The 17,019-nt window shown below is 34.7% G+C and overlaps 1 protein-coding gene and 1 pseudogene across 5 annotated transcripts in view; one reads left to right on the top strand and one right to left on the bottom strand.

Annotated features, from left to right (window-relative positions):
• SANBR (SANT and BTB domain regulator of CSR) overlaps positions 1-17,019 on the top strand; it is a 67,550-nt gene that overhangs the window by 23,317 nt on the left and 27,214 nt on the right. For all 5 annotated transcript variants that reach the window (XM_004435653.3, XM_087436706.1, XM_087436707.1 and 2 more), the window contains 6 exons: positions 2,840-2,898; positions 4,571-4,731; positions 7,522-7,608; positions 7,720-7,830; positions 9,783-9,906; positions 16,517-16,666. In XM_004435653.3, coding sequence (XP_004435710.2) covers positions 2,840-2,898; positions 4,571-4,731; positions 7,522-7,608; positions 7,720-7,830; positions 9,783-9,906; positions 16,517-16,666 — 692 coding nt within the window. The remainder of the gene's footprint in view (positions 1-2,839; positions 2,899-4,570; positions 4,732-7,521; positions 7,609-7,719; positions 7,831-9,782; positions 9,907-16,516; positions 16,667-17,019) is intronic.
• Positions 12,984-13,086, bottom strand: LOC147915956 (U2 spliceosomal RNA; annotated as a pseudogene).

The following is a 17,019-nucleotide window of genomic DNA, read 5'->3' as shown; positions in this document are numbered from 1 at the left end:
AGTGAAATTTGTGTGTCACCTGGTAGTTGCTTCAGGCAAAACGTGGAATGTGGAAAATTGTTTGGACATTAGTATTTATGCTCAGATTAGGAAATTTATACCTCATCCTTTTTCAGTAAATTATAGTAAATTTATGGCAGATGGACAAGTCTCTAGATAGCAGTTCTCACTGTATGGTACATGGACCACTTGAGTCCTGGAGATCTTTTAGAGGATCTATGAGGTCAAGACAATTTGCATGATAATACCAAGATGTTATTTGTCTTTCTGTCTGTGTTGACATTTTTCTGACAGATGGTGCAGAAGTAATGGAGGGTAACACTGTTGGAGCTTTAGCACATGTCAGGGCAGGGGCACGAAACTACTAGTTGTCACTATATTCTTCAACACCATGTGCTCGTAGTTAAAAAAGGGGAAAAAAATCCGGTTTCACTTAAGAATGTCCTTGACTAAGCAGTAAAAATTACTAATTTTATTAACTCTTGACCCTTGAGTATATATGTATTTTAATATTCTATATGATGACATGGGAAGTACACTTCTGATGCGCACCAAAGTGTGATGGTTGTCTTGAGATAAAGCACTTGTGCAGTTGAGTTGCAAGTTAAACTAGCTGCTTTTTTTAAAAAAAAATAGAAAAGCATTTTTTATTGAAAAAAGCATTGAAAGAATGACTGACAAACAAATTATGGTTATTCAGACATGGGCATTTGACAGATATTTTCTTGAAAATGAATTAAGTGAGCTGGTCAATTAAAGGGAAACAATTGACAGTATTTGTTGCCAATGATAAAACGCAAGCTTTCAACTGAGAATTAGCTTTGGAAAACTTGTGTCTGCTTCCATGTGCTTGACAGCTTCTCAATATTTAAAGCCTTTTCTGATGAGACTGGTGATCATATTAACAAATGTAATTTTTTTTGTATGTTATACAATGAATGTTTCAACATTTGGAAGATGTACATAACTCAGTGCCTTATGTTTTCCAAATGACCAGTGCATAAGGTTAAAAAAAAAATCAAGCATGGGCTAAAGATCCATTTAAAGTACAAGATAAATAAGTGGATTTTCAAGTAATAGAATAGGAAAAGTTCATTGATATGATTTCGGATTCCATTGCAACTAATCTTTAAGAAACTACCATTTGTCAAGTTTTGATGTACTGTCAAAGAAGAATACCCACAAATTGAATGTAGAAACAGATATGAGAATCCAACTATTAAGTCAGACATTGAAGAAATTTGCAATGTCAGACAGTGAGTGTTACTCTTCTCGCTAAATTTTTTTTCATTTTGGAAAATATATTTTTCATAAAAATATGTTAACATGTAATGAGTGTATTATTGTTCTTTTTAAATGAATTAATAAATATTTAAAAGTTTTTTGTTTTAATTTATAGTATGTTTAATACTGATAGATATAACCTACATAAACAAAACCTCTTTAGGATTCTCAGTTTTTAAAATTGTAAAGAAGTCTTGAGATCGAAAGTTTGAGAACCAGTGTTCTAGATGATAGGAAGAATAATTACTAAGTAATCTTTCACTGCACACAGACTTGTATAGGAAATCACACTTGTAGTTTTAATAAAGTCTTTCTCTGCACTAGAATTGCTATTTACAGCAGTACCAAAGTATTTCTAAACTCTTATTAGTAAATAAATCTATACTGATAGTATAAAAGTTTTCTGAGGAAGTTTGTAATTTATTACATTTTAGTGACCAAATTAATGGAGAAAGTTTCTACTGGTCCTTAAATTAAAATTACAAGATTGCTAAATCAAAATTTTCAGCCAGTCATAGTCTGGAGATTCCAGACTACCCAGATGTGACATGTATGTGGAAAATAAAAATCAAAATAGGTGGAGAGAAAAAACTATTTGATCCGGTATATTTATGTATGTAGTGAAGGTAAAAGAAGTGGAGCAAACTAGTTACTCTGCAAACTTTAACCTTAAATCAGTGGTTACAAATGTAAACTTTTATGAAAATGATCTTTGTTCTAACCAGGAAAACTACCAAAATGCTTAATTAAATCTCTGATGATCCAGACACTGGATTTTAACTGGGAGAGGTTGTATTACAATTTCCTGAGGAACTTTTTCACCAGCTCCTTCCTCCCTTCACCATTTCTATTTGAGAACCTTTAATCTAGAATTGTTATTTAAGGAAAGATTGAGATTATTTTAATCATTGTCTGCATAGTACTTTATTTGGAAGGATTGTCTTAGTACTATAATGGTAAAAATCACAGTTTTTTCTCTTTCTTAAATATACTTCATGGGTGACAACTTAGGTTTACTAAAATGATAGCATTAGCCGGCATCCCTCTTCCTGGTTATGCTTCTGAAAGCTCACTCAGTCTGCCTTTAGGAAGTAACTTGAGCACTTTTGCAGTAGTAAATTTTGTATGACCTTTCAGAATCTTTTGTAATTAAGTATTTTTTCATAATAAGCATTAAACTACTTTTGAAATAACTTCACTAATAAGTGCTCTCATTAATCATTTAAAAATTTTTTTCACTGTGATTTTTGTGATGAACTATATTCTCAATTTTAATTATGTTTTTCCCTGCTCTAGTTAAGGAGAAGTTTGCGTATGTCATATCGTTAACTGGAGTCTTACTTGATACGAATCTAATTCCAGGGCAAATTTATTGTGCATTTTCTCTATACCCTGAGTTTTAACAAGGCAATGTCTTTCTTTCATGTATGTAAGCCATAGTAAGGTAAATTGTTCTTCTTAAAGTAACATCCTCTAAGGTGAGAAGGAGCCTGTTCTAAGGAGATTGAGGTACAAATCAAAAGGAGAATTTAATTTTTTTTTCTTTTTTTCTTAGAGCCAGGAAATGTCATTTCAATTCTTATTTCTTCAGAGTTTTTGAAAATGGATTCATTGGTAAGTACTAATTTAAAAACCCAAGCTCTTCTGTTCACACATGCTTGATTTAACATATAACTTGATTTTTCCTTCAAGTGTCTAGAAAATTCTAAGACATCTTACCAAAGTAGTTGTTGATTCAAGAGTGTGATTTCGTTAGAATAAATTGCTCATGTTTGGAGATATTTTGCTCTGTTGAGAAAGGGTTAAGGCTACTACGTATCATTTGTATATTATGCGTATAAAGGAAGCAATTGTCCTCAAAGAGTAGCTCCCTATTGTATTAGATGAAACTAAACAGAATTAACTTTACCCCAAAAGGGATTTTGCTCTAAAACCAAATTAATGAAAAATAATTGGAATTTATTTGTTTCACTATTTTAAAGTAATTTCTTTAAGCATGTGTTGCTTGTTTGTGTCTTTCAATTATAGTTCAGCGAATTAAGAATAAATGCCCATGGGCCAGCCCCATGGCTTAGCGGTTGGGTGCGTGCGCTCCGCTGCTGGCGGCCCGGGTTTGGATCCCAGACGCGCGCCATCGCACCGCTTCTCCGGCCATGCTGGGGCTGCGTCCCACATGCAGCAACTAGAAGGATGTGCATCTATGACATATAGCTATCTGCTGGGGCTTTGGGGGAAAAAAATAAATTAAATTAAAAAAAAAAAAAAAAGAATAAATGCCCAACTCTTAAATGATATTTTATATGTCTAAACCAGATGCTCATGTCTATTGTTTATTTGGTGAAACATAAAAGCACAATATATACATATACATATCAAGCTCTAACATTAAATGTATTTGTTTTTCTTCTTTTTATTTTTATTTAATAAATTTCTTTATCATTCAAATGTTTTTTATATGTTTTTGTTGTTTTACTTTAAATAAATATTTGCTTTTAGCCCCTGGTAAAACTACACAGGGCAGAATACTTTTTTGCTATGTTAACAGATGTAAAATTTGTTTGTTTATTTGATTGTTTGGGGTTTTACTAGTTTCCTGTATTCTTTCTACTCCTTAGTCCCTCCTCATTCGTTGCCGATATTAATTGCTTCAGGGGAGGGTTACAGAAAAAAAGCAAAGAGACTAAGAGTCCTTAACTTTTGAGTTTTGAAATCTAAGCCCTAAAGGATAATTTTTATGTCATAAGCAAAATATTTGGAAGAATACATGATTAGCCACTGCTAATTTTCCCCAAAACCCAAATCCACCTCAAAAAGTAAATAAACGTACCTTGGGTTGGAGAAAGGGAAAGAAAGTCAGAGAAGCAAGCACAACACAGCAGAGAAAACCTTGAAGTGACTGAAATTATGTGTCTGCCACTGAGAGAACTGGAAACTTAAAAGTGTCACTAAGTTTAGTTATAAGCAGTCACATATTCTGTATACTTGAGTTTGTGGACTGAGATTTATACTTGCCACAACCATTAAAGATGCTTATTGCATTATTGTTTGGAATATTCTAAGGAGATTGAAAATGGTTTTTCTAACTATGTTATGTATATTTGTACAAATTTGACCTGCTGGATCACCTTGGAATAGTGTAGATTAACCCAAATAGGCAAAACCCAGTTAGTGCCTAGCAATACATGGATCAGGCTTTTAATGAGTTTTTTCTTTGAAAGGTATTGATATGACATTATCTTTCATGCCACTCTTTTCAACACTCATTTTCTATTCTGTGTTTTTTTAGGTTGAACTGTGTATTCAGTATTGCCACAAAAACATGAATGCCATAGTAGCTACCCCATGCAACATGAATTGTATTAACGCAAATCTTCTTACACGTATAACTGATCTGTTCACACACAATGAAGTTGATGATTTAAAGGACAAGAAAGATAAGTTTAGGAGGTAATTTTTAAAATTTAATTTTTAACCTAATGTTCCTGTTAGAAAAAATATATTTCTATTTCATTTTAATGAAATATTCCATTTTTAGAATATATTTGGAAATATATCCATTTTATTTTAAATGAAGTAAAATTTATCCAGAGCCAATGGCTCAAGATAGAAAATTAGTAATTAAATTAGTTATTTTTAATAATGTACGTATGAGCATATTGTGATAGTAGATTTTGTTAAAAATTATTAAAACAGGCCTTAGCATAAAAGGGAGGAGTAGTATGAGATGAGGTCAACAATGATGATATCATGTAGGGGCTGTTTTGGTCATAGCAAGGAGAGTATACTTTATTCTACGTGTGAATGGAAGCAGAGGACTGGCATGATCTGATTTGTTTTTTAAAGATCATTCTTGTTGCCATGTGGAGAATAGCCTGTAAGGATGTAAGAAGCATGGAGACCTACTAGGAGGCTAGTGCAGTGGTCTGGTGAGAGGTGAAAAAGCTTGGACTAGAATGGATGCAGTGGAGCTGGAAAGAAGTAGATAGGTTCAGAGTATATTATTAGAAAGATCTGACAGATTTTCAAATGGAATGATGTGTGAAGAGAGAGAGTATTCTAAGATAATTACTAGGTTTTAGGGTTGACCAACTAAGTGGATGGTAGTGCGATTAATAGAGAGGAGAAAGATTGGGAGCAGAGATTGGGGTGAAAGGAATCAAGAAGATAGGTTTGGGTCTTGTTAAGATTATTTAATATATTTAATATACTTATTGAATATCCAGGTAGGATGGAAAATAGATAGTTGGATATATGCCTGAAGTTTAGGTCAGAGGTTACGACTTAAAAATAGAAATTTTAAGAGTAAGTGAGGTTTAAAACCATGGAACTGGATGAGATTTCCCAGCAAGACCATGTTTTCTCCACTGCATTGCACTTTTACCTTTGCTATAAATCAGGTGACTGTAAGTGTGAGGTCTCTTCCTGAATTCTCCATTTTGTTCTGTTGATTTCTTTGTCCTTGTGTCAGCAGCACACTGTCTTAAATACTGTAGCTTTATAATACTTTTTGGTATCTAGTAATCTAAATTCTCCAGCTTTGCCTTTCTTCAAGATTGCTATCTTGACCATTTTAGGTCCTTTGCATTTCCATATAACTTTTATAATCAGCCTGTCCGTGTTCTCTCTTTCTCTCTCTCTCACACACACACACACATCTATTGGAATTTGGGGTTAATATTGAACCTGTAGATCAATTTGGGAAGATTTGACATCTTAACAATATTGAGCCTTTCAGTCCATGAACATGGTATAACCCTCCATTTATTTTAGTAATGTTCAATAGTTTTTGGTGTAGAGATATTTTTCCTTTTTTAATTAAATTTATTTCTAGATATTTAATTTTTTGGGTGCTACTATAAATGCTATTTTTATTTATTTTATTTTCTAACTATTAGCAAGAGAGTATTGATAAAGACTATCCAACATTTAGGGGTTCAACAGAGCAGTAGCCAGTGAGGGGCCTGAGAAGGAGGAGCCAGTGGGCAGAAGGAAAGGCAAAAAGAAAGAGGATTTCAAAACAGAGGAAGTGATTAAGTGATCAAATGTGTGAAATGCTGCTACCATCTAGAGTAAGATGAGGACAGAATTGTAACCAGTTGGATTTAGACAACTTTTTTCCAGATGTTTTGCTCTGAACAATTACTGAAAAATTTAGCAGTAGCTATTAGGGACAGGTAGGCTCAAGAGAGAAAAAATTTTTTTTTCCTGAGGAAGATTCACCCTGAGCTAACATCTGTTGCCAATCTTCCTCATTTTTCTCTTGAGGAAGATTAGCCCTGAGCTAACATCTGTACCAGTCGTCTTCTACTTTGTATGTGGGTCGCTACCACAGCATGACTGACCACAGCATGAGAGACGTAGGTCTGCGCCCAGGATCCGAACCCTCGAATCTGGGCCACTGAAGCGGGGTGTGCCAGACTTAACCACTACACCACGGGGCTGGCCCCAAGAGAGGATTTTTTTAAAGAAGATTATGTTTATATGCTGATCGAGATGATTCATTAGAGAGGGAGAAATTGATAATGCAAGGGATTATCCAAGAGTTTAGTCCTTAAGGGGAATGAGACAGGAGAATTATCCACAAGCTAAATACTTGAAAATAGGATTGGGATCCTAAATCCAGATATGGCCTTTAATAGCAGCAGACATTACATGAGGGAAAATGGAGACAGTCAGAACATACAATCGGAATTCATAACATATTTAAAAGACTTAAAGTTCAGTCGTATTATGCATAATAATAAAGTAGTTAACATTTATTCAATGCTTAATGCCATGTGTGGCACTCTTTAAAAACACTGTCTCATTTAACCCTCATAAAACCTTGTGAGTTTGGAATTATGAACTCTATTTTACAGATGAAAAAACAAGGTTCAGAGAGGTTAGGTAAGTTGACAAAGTTCACATGCTGAATTATTGGTAAACCCAGGATTGTTAAATTCCCCAAGTCCTCAATCTTGAATATTCCAGTAACAAAAGATTAAAAGAGAGGTAGATATCCATCAGTCTTACTTTTCTTATGAAAATAGATCTTGATCAAACAGTTCTCATTAGTAAGTTTATTTACTTAGAACACTAGAAATGTATTACAAATTCCCAAAGAGAGGCTCTCTAAGGATTCATTAATCTTCTTCTCTGTATGTGCAAATAGGTCAGTGTTTATTTTCATTTCACTATGAAGTACCTTTAGTAAAGTAAATATAGAAAATTAATTTGTTCGTCATTTGTTGTTAATAGTAAACTTTTTTGTAAGAAGATTGAGAGACTGTTTGATCCTGAGTACTTGAATCCAGATTCTCGGAATAATGCAGCAACATTATACAGGTATGGTGATGTGTTTTTCTTTGGTATACTATATAATGCAGCTAAATTCTTTAATATTACTACATTTTAAATTTTCTTCTTGGATGTTTTTGTATCTTCTTTGTGTTATAGATGCTATTTGTGTAAAAAACTTTTGACAAAAGAAACAGAAAGAAGAATTCCTTGCATTCCTGGAAAAATCAATGTAGATCGACATGGAAATATTATCTACATTCACATAAGGTGTAGTGAAAATAAAATACAGCTTTTTTATGTGAATTACTAGCATATTTATAAAAGCATAACTACTCCTTTAAGGAATAGGATAACATCTTTTCTGTGTATGATCCAACTTTGATTTAGAAAGATGCTACTTTCAAAACAAAATTGTTATAAAAGCTATATTTTATTTACTGGATAAATTTCATGATGTTTTTAAGCTTTAAAATAGTAAAAATTATTCTGCATTAGTCTTGAAAGATATTCTGGTCAGTGCCATTAAAATCATTTCTTGTCACTAGCAGATTTTAGTTGTCTACATAAATGTTGTATTTAATTTGACAAGAGGACAAAATTTACTTTCAGATGAGTTTTGGTGAATGAAGAAAATTGTCTTCAAAATTGCATTTTCCATAATCTATTTATTTCATACTTTGTCAGTATTCCATTAATACATAGTCCTTTTTTATTCCCTTTGAGTCCAAAACCAGTTCTTATTCGGAGTTGGGGAAGGAGTCTTGTAAATTGGTTTAATGTCTCAGGAAAGCAGAAACTTTAAAATGTGTATATTTTCTGACAGTCGCCTACTGCTAGGAATTGATCCAAAGAGGTAATGTTGGATTTGTGAAAACACTTAATAAGGACATTTATTGCTAGATTTATTGCTAGGTTGTTTAAACAGAAAGAAAAAAAAAGGAAACACCCAAAAGATTAAACAAACTCAAATATATCCATACAATAGTATATCTATATAAAACACATCTAATCAACTCTTTATGCACAGCCTTTGAGAATAATGATGTAAAAGAAAATATACTTACGTAGAAACTTGTTAGTAGTAAATTAAGGGGGAAAAAACAGGTTATAAAACAAACCTAGAAACGTGTTCAATACTTTGAGTGATAGTATTATGGATGGTCTTAATTTTCTTTTTGCTTGTTTTTTTTCTCTATATTAAAAATGTACAGCACTTTTTAAAAGAAAAAGCCCTACAAATATTAGATTTAATATTTTAAACATTAAAACAGAAATACTTATATTTGACCCTGCTATTAATAGCACAGTCAACTTTAGAATGTTTCATTTTTCTCTAGGTACAATAATCAGGGAATCTTCATTAGTTATTGTAAGCACCTGGGATTTTATACTTTTTTGTCTTGAGACTTGATTCACCTTTTGAAAACTTCCATTCTGACAGCGTAACTATTAATACTATGTGAAAAAGTTGATAACTTCAACTTTGAATAAAAAGTATTTCCTACAAGTCAGCTGTTGATGTATACATTTAAAAAATTGCCTTTAAATAGCTTAAAACAGATATGCCTATATAATTTGTATTAACGTGATGGCATTTGGTTATTTTTTGAACTAAGGACAAAAATAGCAAAGTTCAAAAAGATTGTGAGACTTGGGAAAAAAGTAAGAACTTGAGTTACATGTGACCGTAGCAAGTAGGGGTTTAAGCTTTTGCTATTTTTTGTTTATATTTTTTAATTTAAAAATGTGTATTACCGAGACCTTATTGCATCTTACTATATTACTCAATTACTAGAAAATGCCTTTTGACAATAATATAGAGGACTTATACATTAGTGAAATGTTTAGAATCACCAATAATTAATAACAACTTATTTTACAATGTGTACAGTTAGAATAAAGGTTCCATTTAGCAACATATGCCTAAGTCCCAACTGTTAACCTACTCAAGCTATATTAAATTTATAACCCTTTATCTAGTTTAGCAAAATAATTTGGCATTCAGTCTTTCATACCTTTTTCTGTTGTCCACAGAAAAAGAAAGAAGATACAAACTCCCAAATGAAATTATATCTACCATTCAGTGTAGTCCATCCCACAGCCATCATTTGGGAAATGTTTTTGGAAATAAGCCACAAATTTAAAAACATTGGCTTAAAACAAATTGTTTATATTACTTGCTTGTAAAATAATATAACAATTGAGGCTCTTTTCCCCAGAGATAAGACTTGGGATGTTCATGAGTATTTGAATAGTCTTTTTGAAGAATTAAAATCTTGGAGAGATGTGTATTGGCGTTTGTGGGGAACAATCAACTGGCTAACTTGCTCAAGATGTTACCAGGTGAGGTTTGTTTTTTTCAAATATCTCACTCTGCAAACATTGAGAGCAGGCTCTTTTGAATATATGCTGTTTAATTATGTTTGTGTTTCTGAATGTGTTGGACAATATCTAACATTTGAATGTGTTGGACAATATCGGACATCTTTTTAAAGAAACAAGTGGCAAAAATGATGATGCTATGAAACACTGTATGCGGCTTCATTTCTATTATCATATTTCTTCTTCCTCTTTTTAATTTTCATTGCTGAAACAATCAGTACCTTGCTGCCATTTCCAACAACATGGATGAACCTTGAGCACATTATGCTAAGCAAGATAAGTTAGACAGAAAAAGATAAGTACTGTATGATATCACTTTTATTTGGAATCTAAAAAAGTTAAACCTGTGAAAAACAGAGAGTAAAATGGTGGTTACCAGGAAATGGGGTGGGGAATGAGATTGATGGTGTTTAAGGATACAAACTTGTAACAAGTGGTAGATAAGACAGAGAGATCTAATGCACAGTATGATGAATATAGACAATAATATTGTACTATAATTATGTAATGTGATAAATATCGCTACGTTGGCAAGCATATTACAAATATATAAATGTATCAAAGTAACATGCTGTACCCCTTAAACTTACACCATGTTACATGTCAAATTTATTCAATAAAAAAAAATCAGGGACCAGTCCCATGGTGTAGTGGTTAGGTTCGGCGTGCTCCACTTCAGTGGCCTGGGTGTGTGGGTTCGGATCCCAGGCGCTGACTTGTACCACTCGTCAGCCACTCTGTGGCGGTGACCCACATACAAAAAATAGAGGAAGATTGGAATGGATGTCAGCTCAGGGATGATCTTCCTCAAGCAAAACAAGAGGAAGACTGACAACAGATGTTAGCTCAGGGTGAATCTTCCTCACCAAAAAAAAAAAAAATCTATACCTTGCTGAATTTTTAGAAAACCAACAGGTTTTAAGTAACCAAATCCATTTTTTATGGGGAAAAAAATGCAGAATCCTTACTACCTTTAATTATTTCCAGCCAAGTTGTCTCTCTGTTAGTCTGTAAATTTCTTTAGAAATTCAGAAGCGCTTTGTACATAGAGTGCTATTGATAAGTACCCTTCTTGTTATAACAATTGTGTTCCCAAAGTTTTTGTTCATTTTTTTATTAAGTTTATAATAAAAGCATAAGTAAGATTACTATTTGAAGGAACCTATAATATACTTTTTTACAGAATAAATAGGTCTTTTTAGGGCACAGTCATTCCTAATTAGTCTTACATATAAATCCAGACTGTTGTCCATAAAATTTCTTATGAATTCCTGAAGTCTCTCTCCCCTAGTAATTTTCCTCTCTCACTTGGATAATGGTTTTCAGTAGAGGGAAGGAAGAGCAGCTTATCAAAACCATCAGACTGAGATTTTTCAAACCATATAAGGTTCCACCCAGTGGGCTCCCTGCGTCCCCACAATTTTTTATAATTGGATTTACTGAAGTGTAATTTACATACAGTAAAATTCATCCTTTTCATGAGCCTGGACAAACACATACAGTCATGTAACTACCACCACAATCAAAGCATAGAACACTTGCATCACCCTATACAATTCCCTTGTGACTCTTTTTAGTCAATTCCTTTTCCCACCCCAGCCTCTGGCAACCACTGGTCTGTTTACTGTCTCTATAGTTTTGACTTTTCCAGAATGTCCTATAAATAGAATCATACAGTATTTAGCTTTTTGAGTCTAGCTTCTTTTACTTAGCAAAATGGATTGGAAATGTATCCATGTTGTATGTATCAATTTGTTCTTTGCTTGAGGAAGAGTGGCTCTGAGCTAACATCTGTGCCTATCTTCCTCTATGTTTTGTATGTGGGACACCACCACCGCATGGCCTGATGAGTAGTGTGTAGGTCCACGCCCGGGATCCAAACCCGCGAACCTGTGCCACCAAAGTGGAGCGCACTGAACTTAACCACTATGCCACCAGGCCGGCCCCCTGTTTATTCTTTTTTATTGCTATGTAGTAGTCCGTTGTATGAATGTGTCACAGTATCCACTCACCTGTGAAGGACTTTGTAGTGTTTCTAGTTTGGGGCCGTTATGAAGATAGCAACTATAAACATTTCCATACAGGTTTTCATGTGAACATAGGTTTTTATTTCTCTTGGGTAATTACCTAGAAATAGAATAGAAGGATTGTATGGTAAATGTAAGTTTAACATTTACTGTGCCTAACAGTTTCCCAAAGTCCCTGAACCATTTTGCATTCCTGCCAGCTAAGAATGAGAGTTCCAGTTGCTCCACATCCTTGCTAGCACTTGATATTGCCAGGTTGGCTTTTTGTTTTTTTTAAACTAATAGGTATGTAGTGGTCATCCCTACAATATGGAGTATCACTTATAATCGAGGATTCCAAAACCTGACTTGTATATCATGTCAGAATGCAGAAAATTTGAGGGATTCTTTTCCCTTCTTAATAGCAAATTGAATATTGATTTATAGTATTTAGTATTTATTAAGGAGAGTTCATAAACTCATAAAATAGTTTTTATGCAAAATACTTTGTGTATGTGCACCTTATGGCTTTTATCAGACTCAAAAATTTTTAATTAAAAACTGTTGTTTGAGGGGCCAAGCCAGTGGCATAGTGGTTAAGTTCGCACACTCTGCTTTGGTGGCCCAGGGTTTGCGGGTTCGGATCCCAGGTGCAGACCTACACACCACTCATCAAGCCGGGCTGTGGTGGCATCCCATATACAAAGTAGAAGAAGACTGGCACAGTTAGCTCAGGGACAGTCTTCCTCAAGCCAAGAAAAAACAAACCATTGTTTGAAAATCGTAATTGGAACTGACAACTAAGAATTCTGATTATAGACTATCCTTTCTTGCTTTTGTGTTCAAGATCAGTGCTTAAAATTATTAATTTTGTTATTTTCTTTAAATTATTTTACCAACTTATAAACATATCTGAAATCTATCAATTTTATAATTAAACCTTGATAAGTTTTTTCACCAGTGATTCAGTTACTCCATAGTTTTCATTAATACTGATGCTAAATATTTACCTTAAAAAAATGTCAAAGAATAATCAAGTGAGGAAAATTTTATGTCTTTTTTTCATTGGAAAACTTTTTTAAACTGATAAGAACAGATAATAGACTCAATCATAGCCAAAAGGCCAAGAAGCAATTTCATTAGAAAACTTTTTATGTGATTGGCAAATTGTAAAATTAGATGTACATCAAGATCAATTTAATTCATCTGAATTTTGAGTAAAGTATCTTTTTTGCTTTTGTGTGTGTGTGTGTGTATTTGAGGAAGATTAGCCCTGAGCTAACATCTATTGCCAATCTTCCTCTTTTTGCTGAGGAAGATTGGCCCTGGGCTAACATCCGTGCCCATCTTCCTCTATATGTGTGACGCCTGCCACAGCATGGCTTGGTGAGCACTGCGTAGGTCCATGCCCAGGATCCAAACCTACGACCCCCGGGCCGCCGAAGTATAGCCTGTGAACTTAACCACTACACCACCAGGCCGGCCCCTGTTTTTGCTTTTTAATAGCTTTATTGAGGGCCGGCCCCGTGGCTTGGTGGTTAAGTGCGCGCGCTCCGATGCTGGTGGCCTGGGTTCGGATCCCAGGCGCGCACCGAGGCACCACTTCTCCATCCATCCTGAGGCCGAGTCCCACATACAGCAACTAGAAGGATGTGCAGCTATGACATACAACTATCTACTGGGGCTTTGGAGGGAAAAAATAAATAAATAAAATCTTTGAAAAAAAAAATAGCTTTATTGAAGTGTAATTACATGCCATAAATTCATTCATTTTAAATGTACAATTCACTTATTTTTAGTAAATTTACAGAGTTGTGCAACCATCACCACCATCCACTTTTAGTACATTTCCCTCACCCCAAAAAGATATCTTGTGTCCATTTACTGCCACTCCCCAATCTCACTTCCAACCCCAGGCAACCAATCTACTTTGTGTCTCTAGAGATTTCCCTTTTCTGCACATTTTATGTAAATGGAACAAGCAATATGTGGTCTTTTTTCTCCCTTTTTTATTGAAGTTTTAATGACATACAATGTCATGTTAGTTTCAGGTGCACAAATGTAATGATTTGATATTTGTATATATTGCAAAATGATCACCACAGTAAGTCTAGTTAACATTCGTCACAATTTTTTTTCTTGTGATGAGAACTTTTTTTTTTTTTTAAAGATTTTATTTATTTTATTTTTTCCCCCCAAAGCCCCAGTAGATAGTTGTATGTCATAGCTGCACATCCTTCTAGTTGCTGTATGTGGGACTCGGCCTCAGGATGGACGGAGAAGTGGTGCCTCGATGCACACCCGGGATCCGAACCCGGGCCACCAGCATTGCAGCGCGCGCACTTAACCACCAAGCCACAGGGCCGGCCCGTGATGAGAACTTTTAAGATCTATTCTCTTAGCAACATTTAAATATGCAATACAGTATTATTAACTATTATTGCCTTGCTGTACATTATATTCGAACAACTTATTTATTTTATAACTGGAGGTTTATACCTTTTGACTCCCTCCACGCATTTCTCCCACCACCCCCCCTCCTCTGGCAACCAACAAAATGTTCTCTGTATCTATGAGCTTGGTTTTTGTTTTGTTTAGATTCCACATATAATAAGTGAGATCATACAGTGTTTGTCTTTCTCTGTCTGACTTATTTCACTTAGCATAATGCCCTCAAGGTCCATCCATATTGTCACAAATGGCAAGATTACATTCTTTTTTATGGCTGAATAATATTCGCGTGCGTGTGTGTGTATACACATATGTACCACATTTTCTTTATCCATGCATCTGTCAATGGAAATTTAGGTTGTTTCCATATCTTGGCTATTGTAAATAATGCTGCAGTGAACGTGGGGGTGCAAATGTTTTCGAATTAGAGTTTTCATTTTCTTTGCATAAATACCCAGAAATGCAATTGCTGGATCATATGGTAGTTTTATTTTTAATGTTTTGGGGAACCTCTATACTGTTTTCCATAGTGGCTGGACCAATTTACATTCCCAGCAGCAGTGCACCAGGGCTCCGTTTTCTCCACATCCTCACCAACACTTTTTGTCTCTTGTCTTTTTGATAACAGCTATTCTAACAGGTATGAGGTGAAATCTCATTGTGGTTTTGATTTGCATTTCTCTGATGATTAGTGATGTTGAACATCTTTTCGTGTACCTGTTGGCCATCTGTATATCTTCTTTGGAAAAATGTCTGTTCAGATTCACTGCCCATTTTTTAATTGGATTCTTTGGTTTCTTTGCTATTGAGTTGTATGAGTTCTTTCTATATTTTGGATATTAACCCCTTAGCAGATATATGGTTTGCAAATGTTTTCTCCCATTTGATGGATGCCTTTTCATTGTGTTCATGGTTTCCTTTGCTGTGCAGCTTTTTAGTTTGCTGTAGCCTCACTTGTTTATTTTTGCTTTTGCTGCCTTTGCTTTTGGTGACAAATCGAAAAAATCATCGCCAAAACCAATGCCAAGGAGCTTACCACCCATGTTTTCTTCTAGGAGTTTTATGATTTCAGGTCTTATATTCAAGTCTTTAATCCATTTTGAGATAATTTTTGTGTATGGTATAGATAGTAGTCCAGGTTCATTCTTTTGCATGTGGTTGTCCAGTTTTCCCAAGACCATTTATTGAAGAGACTGTCCTTTCCCCATTATATATTCTTGACTCCCTTTGTCATAAATTAATTGGCCATATATGCATGGGTTTATTCCTGGGCTCTCTATTCTCTTCCATTGATCTGTGTTTCTGTTTTTATGCCAACACCATACTGTTTTGATTACTGTAGCTTTGTAATATAGTTTGAAATCAGGGAGTGTGATGTCTCCAGCTTTGTTGTTCTTTCTCAAGATTGCTTTGGCTATTCAGGGTTTTGTGATTCCATGCAAATTTTAGGATTATTTGCTTTATTTCTGTGAAAAATGCCATTGGAACTTTGATAGGGATTGCATTGATTCTGTAGATTGCTTTGGGTAGTATGGACATTTTAACAATATTAATTCTTCTAATCCATAAGCACAGAATATCTTTCCTTTGTTTTGTTTTGTTTTTTGTGAGGAAGATCAGCCCTGAGCTAACATCCATGCCAATCCTCCTCTTTTTGCTGAGGAAGACCGGCCCTGAGCTAACATCTATTGCTAATCTTCCTCCTTTTTTTTTTCCCCCTCCCTTTTTCTCCCGAAGGCCCCAGTAGGTAGTTGTATGTCATAGTTGCACATCCTTCTAGTTGCTGTATGTGGGATACCGCCTCAGCGTGGCCGGACAAGCAGTGCGTCGGTGCGCGCCCGGGATCTGAACCCGGGCCGCCAATAGCGGAGCGCGCGCACTTAACTGCTAAGCTGCGGGGCCAGCCCCCACAGGATATCTTTCTGTTTATGTCTTCTTCAGTTTCTTTCGTCAGTGTCTTACGGTTTTCAGTGTATAGATCTTTCACCTCCTTCGTTGAATTTATTCCTAGGTATTTCAGTATGTGGTCTTGAGGAGAGTATTTTTGAGATGTATAATTTCATTCTGGGAATAATAATTGATTTTATATATTTCTTTTCATCTTTTATTTACAGGCTTTTCTCTGTATAGAATTTTCACATTGTCAGTATCACTCAGAAACAGTAGTTTATCCTACAGCAAGTTCACTGAATTCTGTCAGCACTGGAATTTATCCCTGCTGTAACCAAAAGGTTCTTCGGTTTGATCCCACTCAGCTTACGAAGGTAAATTTTGAATGCTGCCCTTTTGTAGTTACAGCGCTCACTAACGCTCTTTATTTAAATCTTTTCCCTTTTATTGTTTTTAAACTATAAAGGTAATACATTCATGTAGAAAAGACGTTAAACAATACATAAATAAGTATAATAAAAAGTAAAAGTCCCTCTTCACACTACTCCCTCATTCTACATCTCTTCTTAGAGGTAACCACAGTTAACAGTTTCCTTCCAGACCTTGTTTTGTACATTTCAGGCACAAATTATATGTAGTTTTTTGTATTGGAAATGGGGTCATACTATTCATATTATTCTGTAATTTGCCTTTTTCGCTCAACAATATACTTAGGTTATCTTTCTGT

Source organism: Ceratotherium simum, chromosome 11 (assembly GCF_057802395.1).
Source record: "Ceratotherium simum simum isolate JZ-2026a chromosome 11, ASM5780239v1, whole genome shotgun sequence".
Taxonomy (NCBI): domain Eukaryota; kingdom Metazoa; phylum Chordata; class Mammalia; order Perissodactyla; family Rhinocerotidae; genus Ceratotherium; species Ceratotherium simum.
This window is presented reverse-complemented; position numbering and strand designations above follow the sequence as displayed.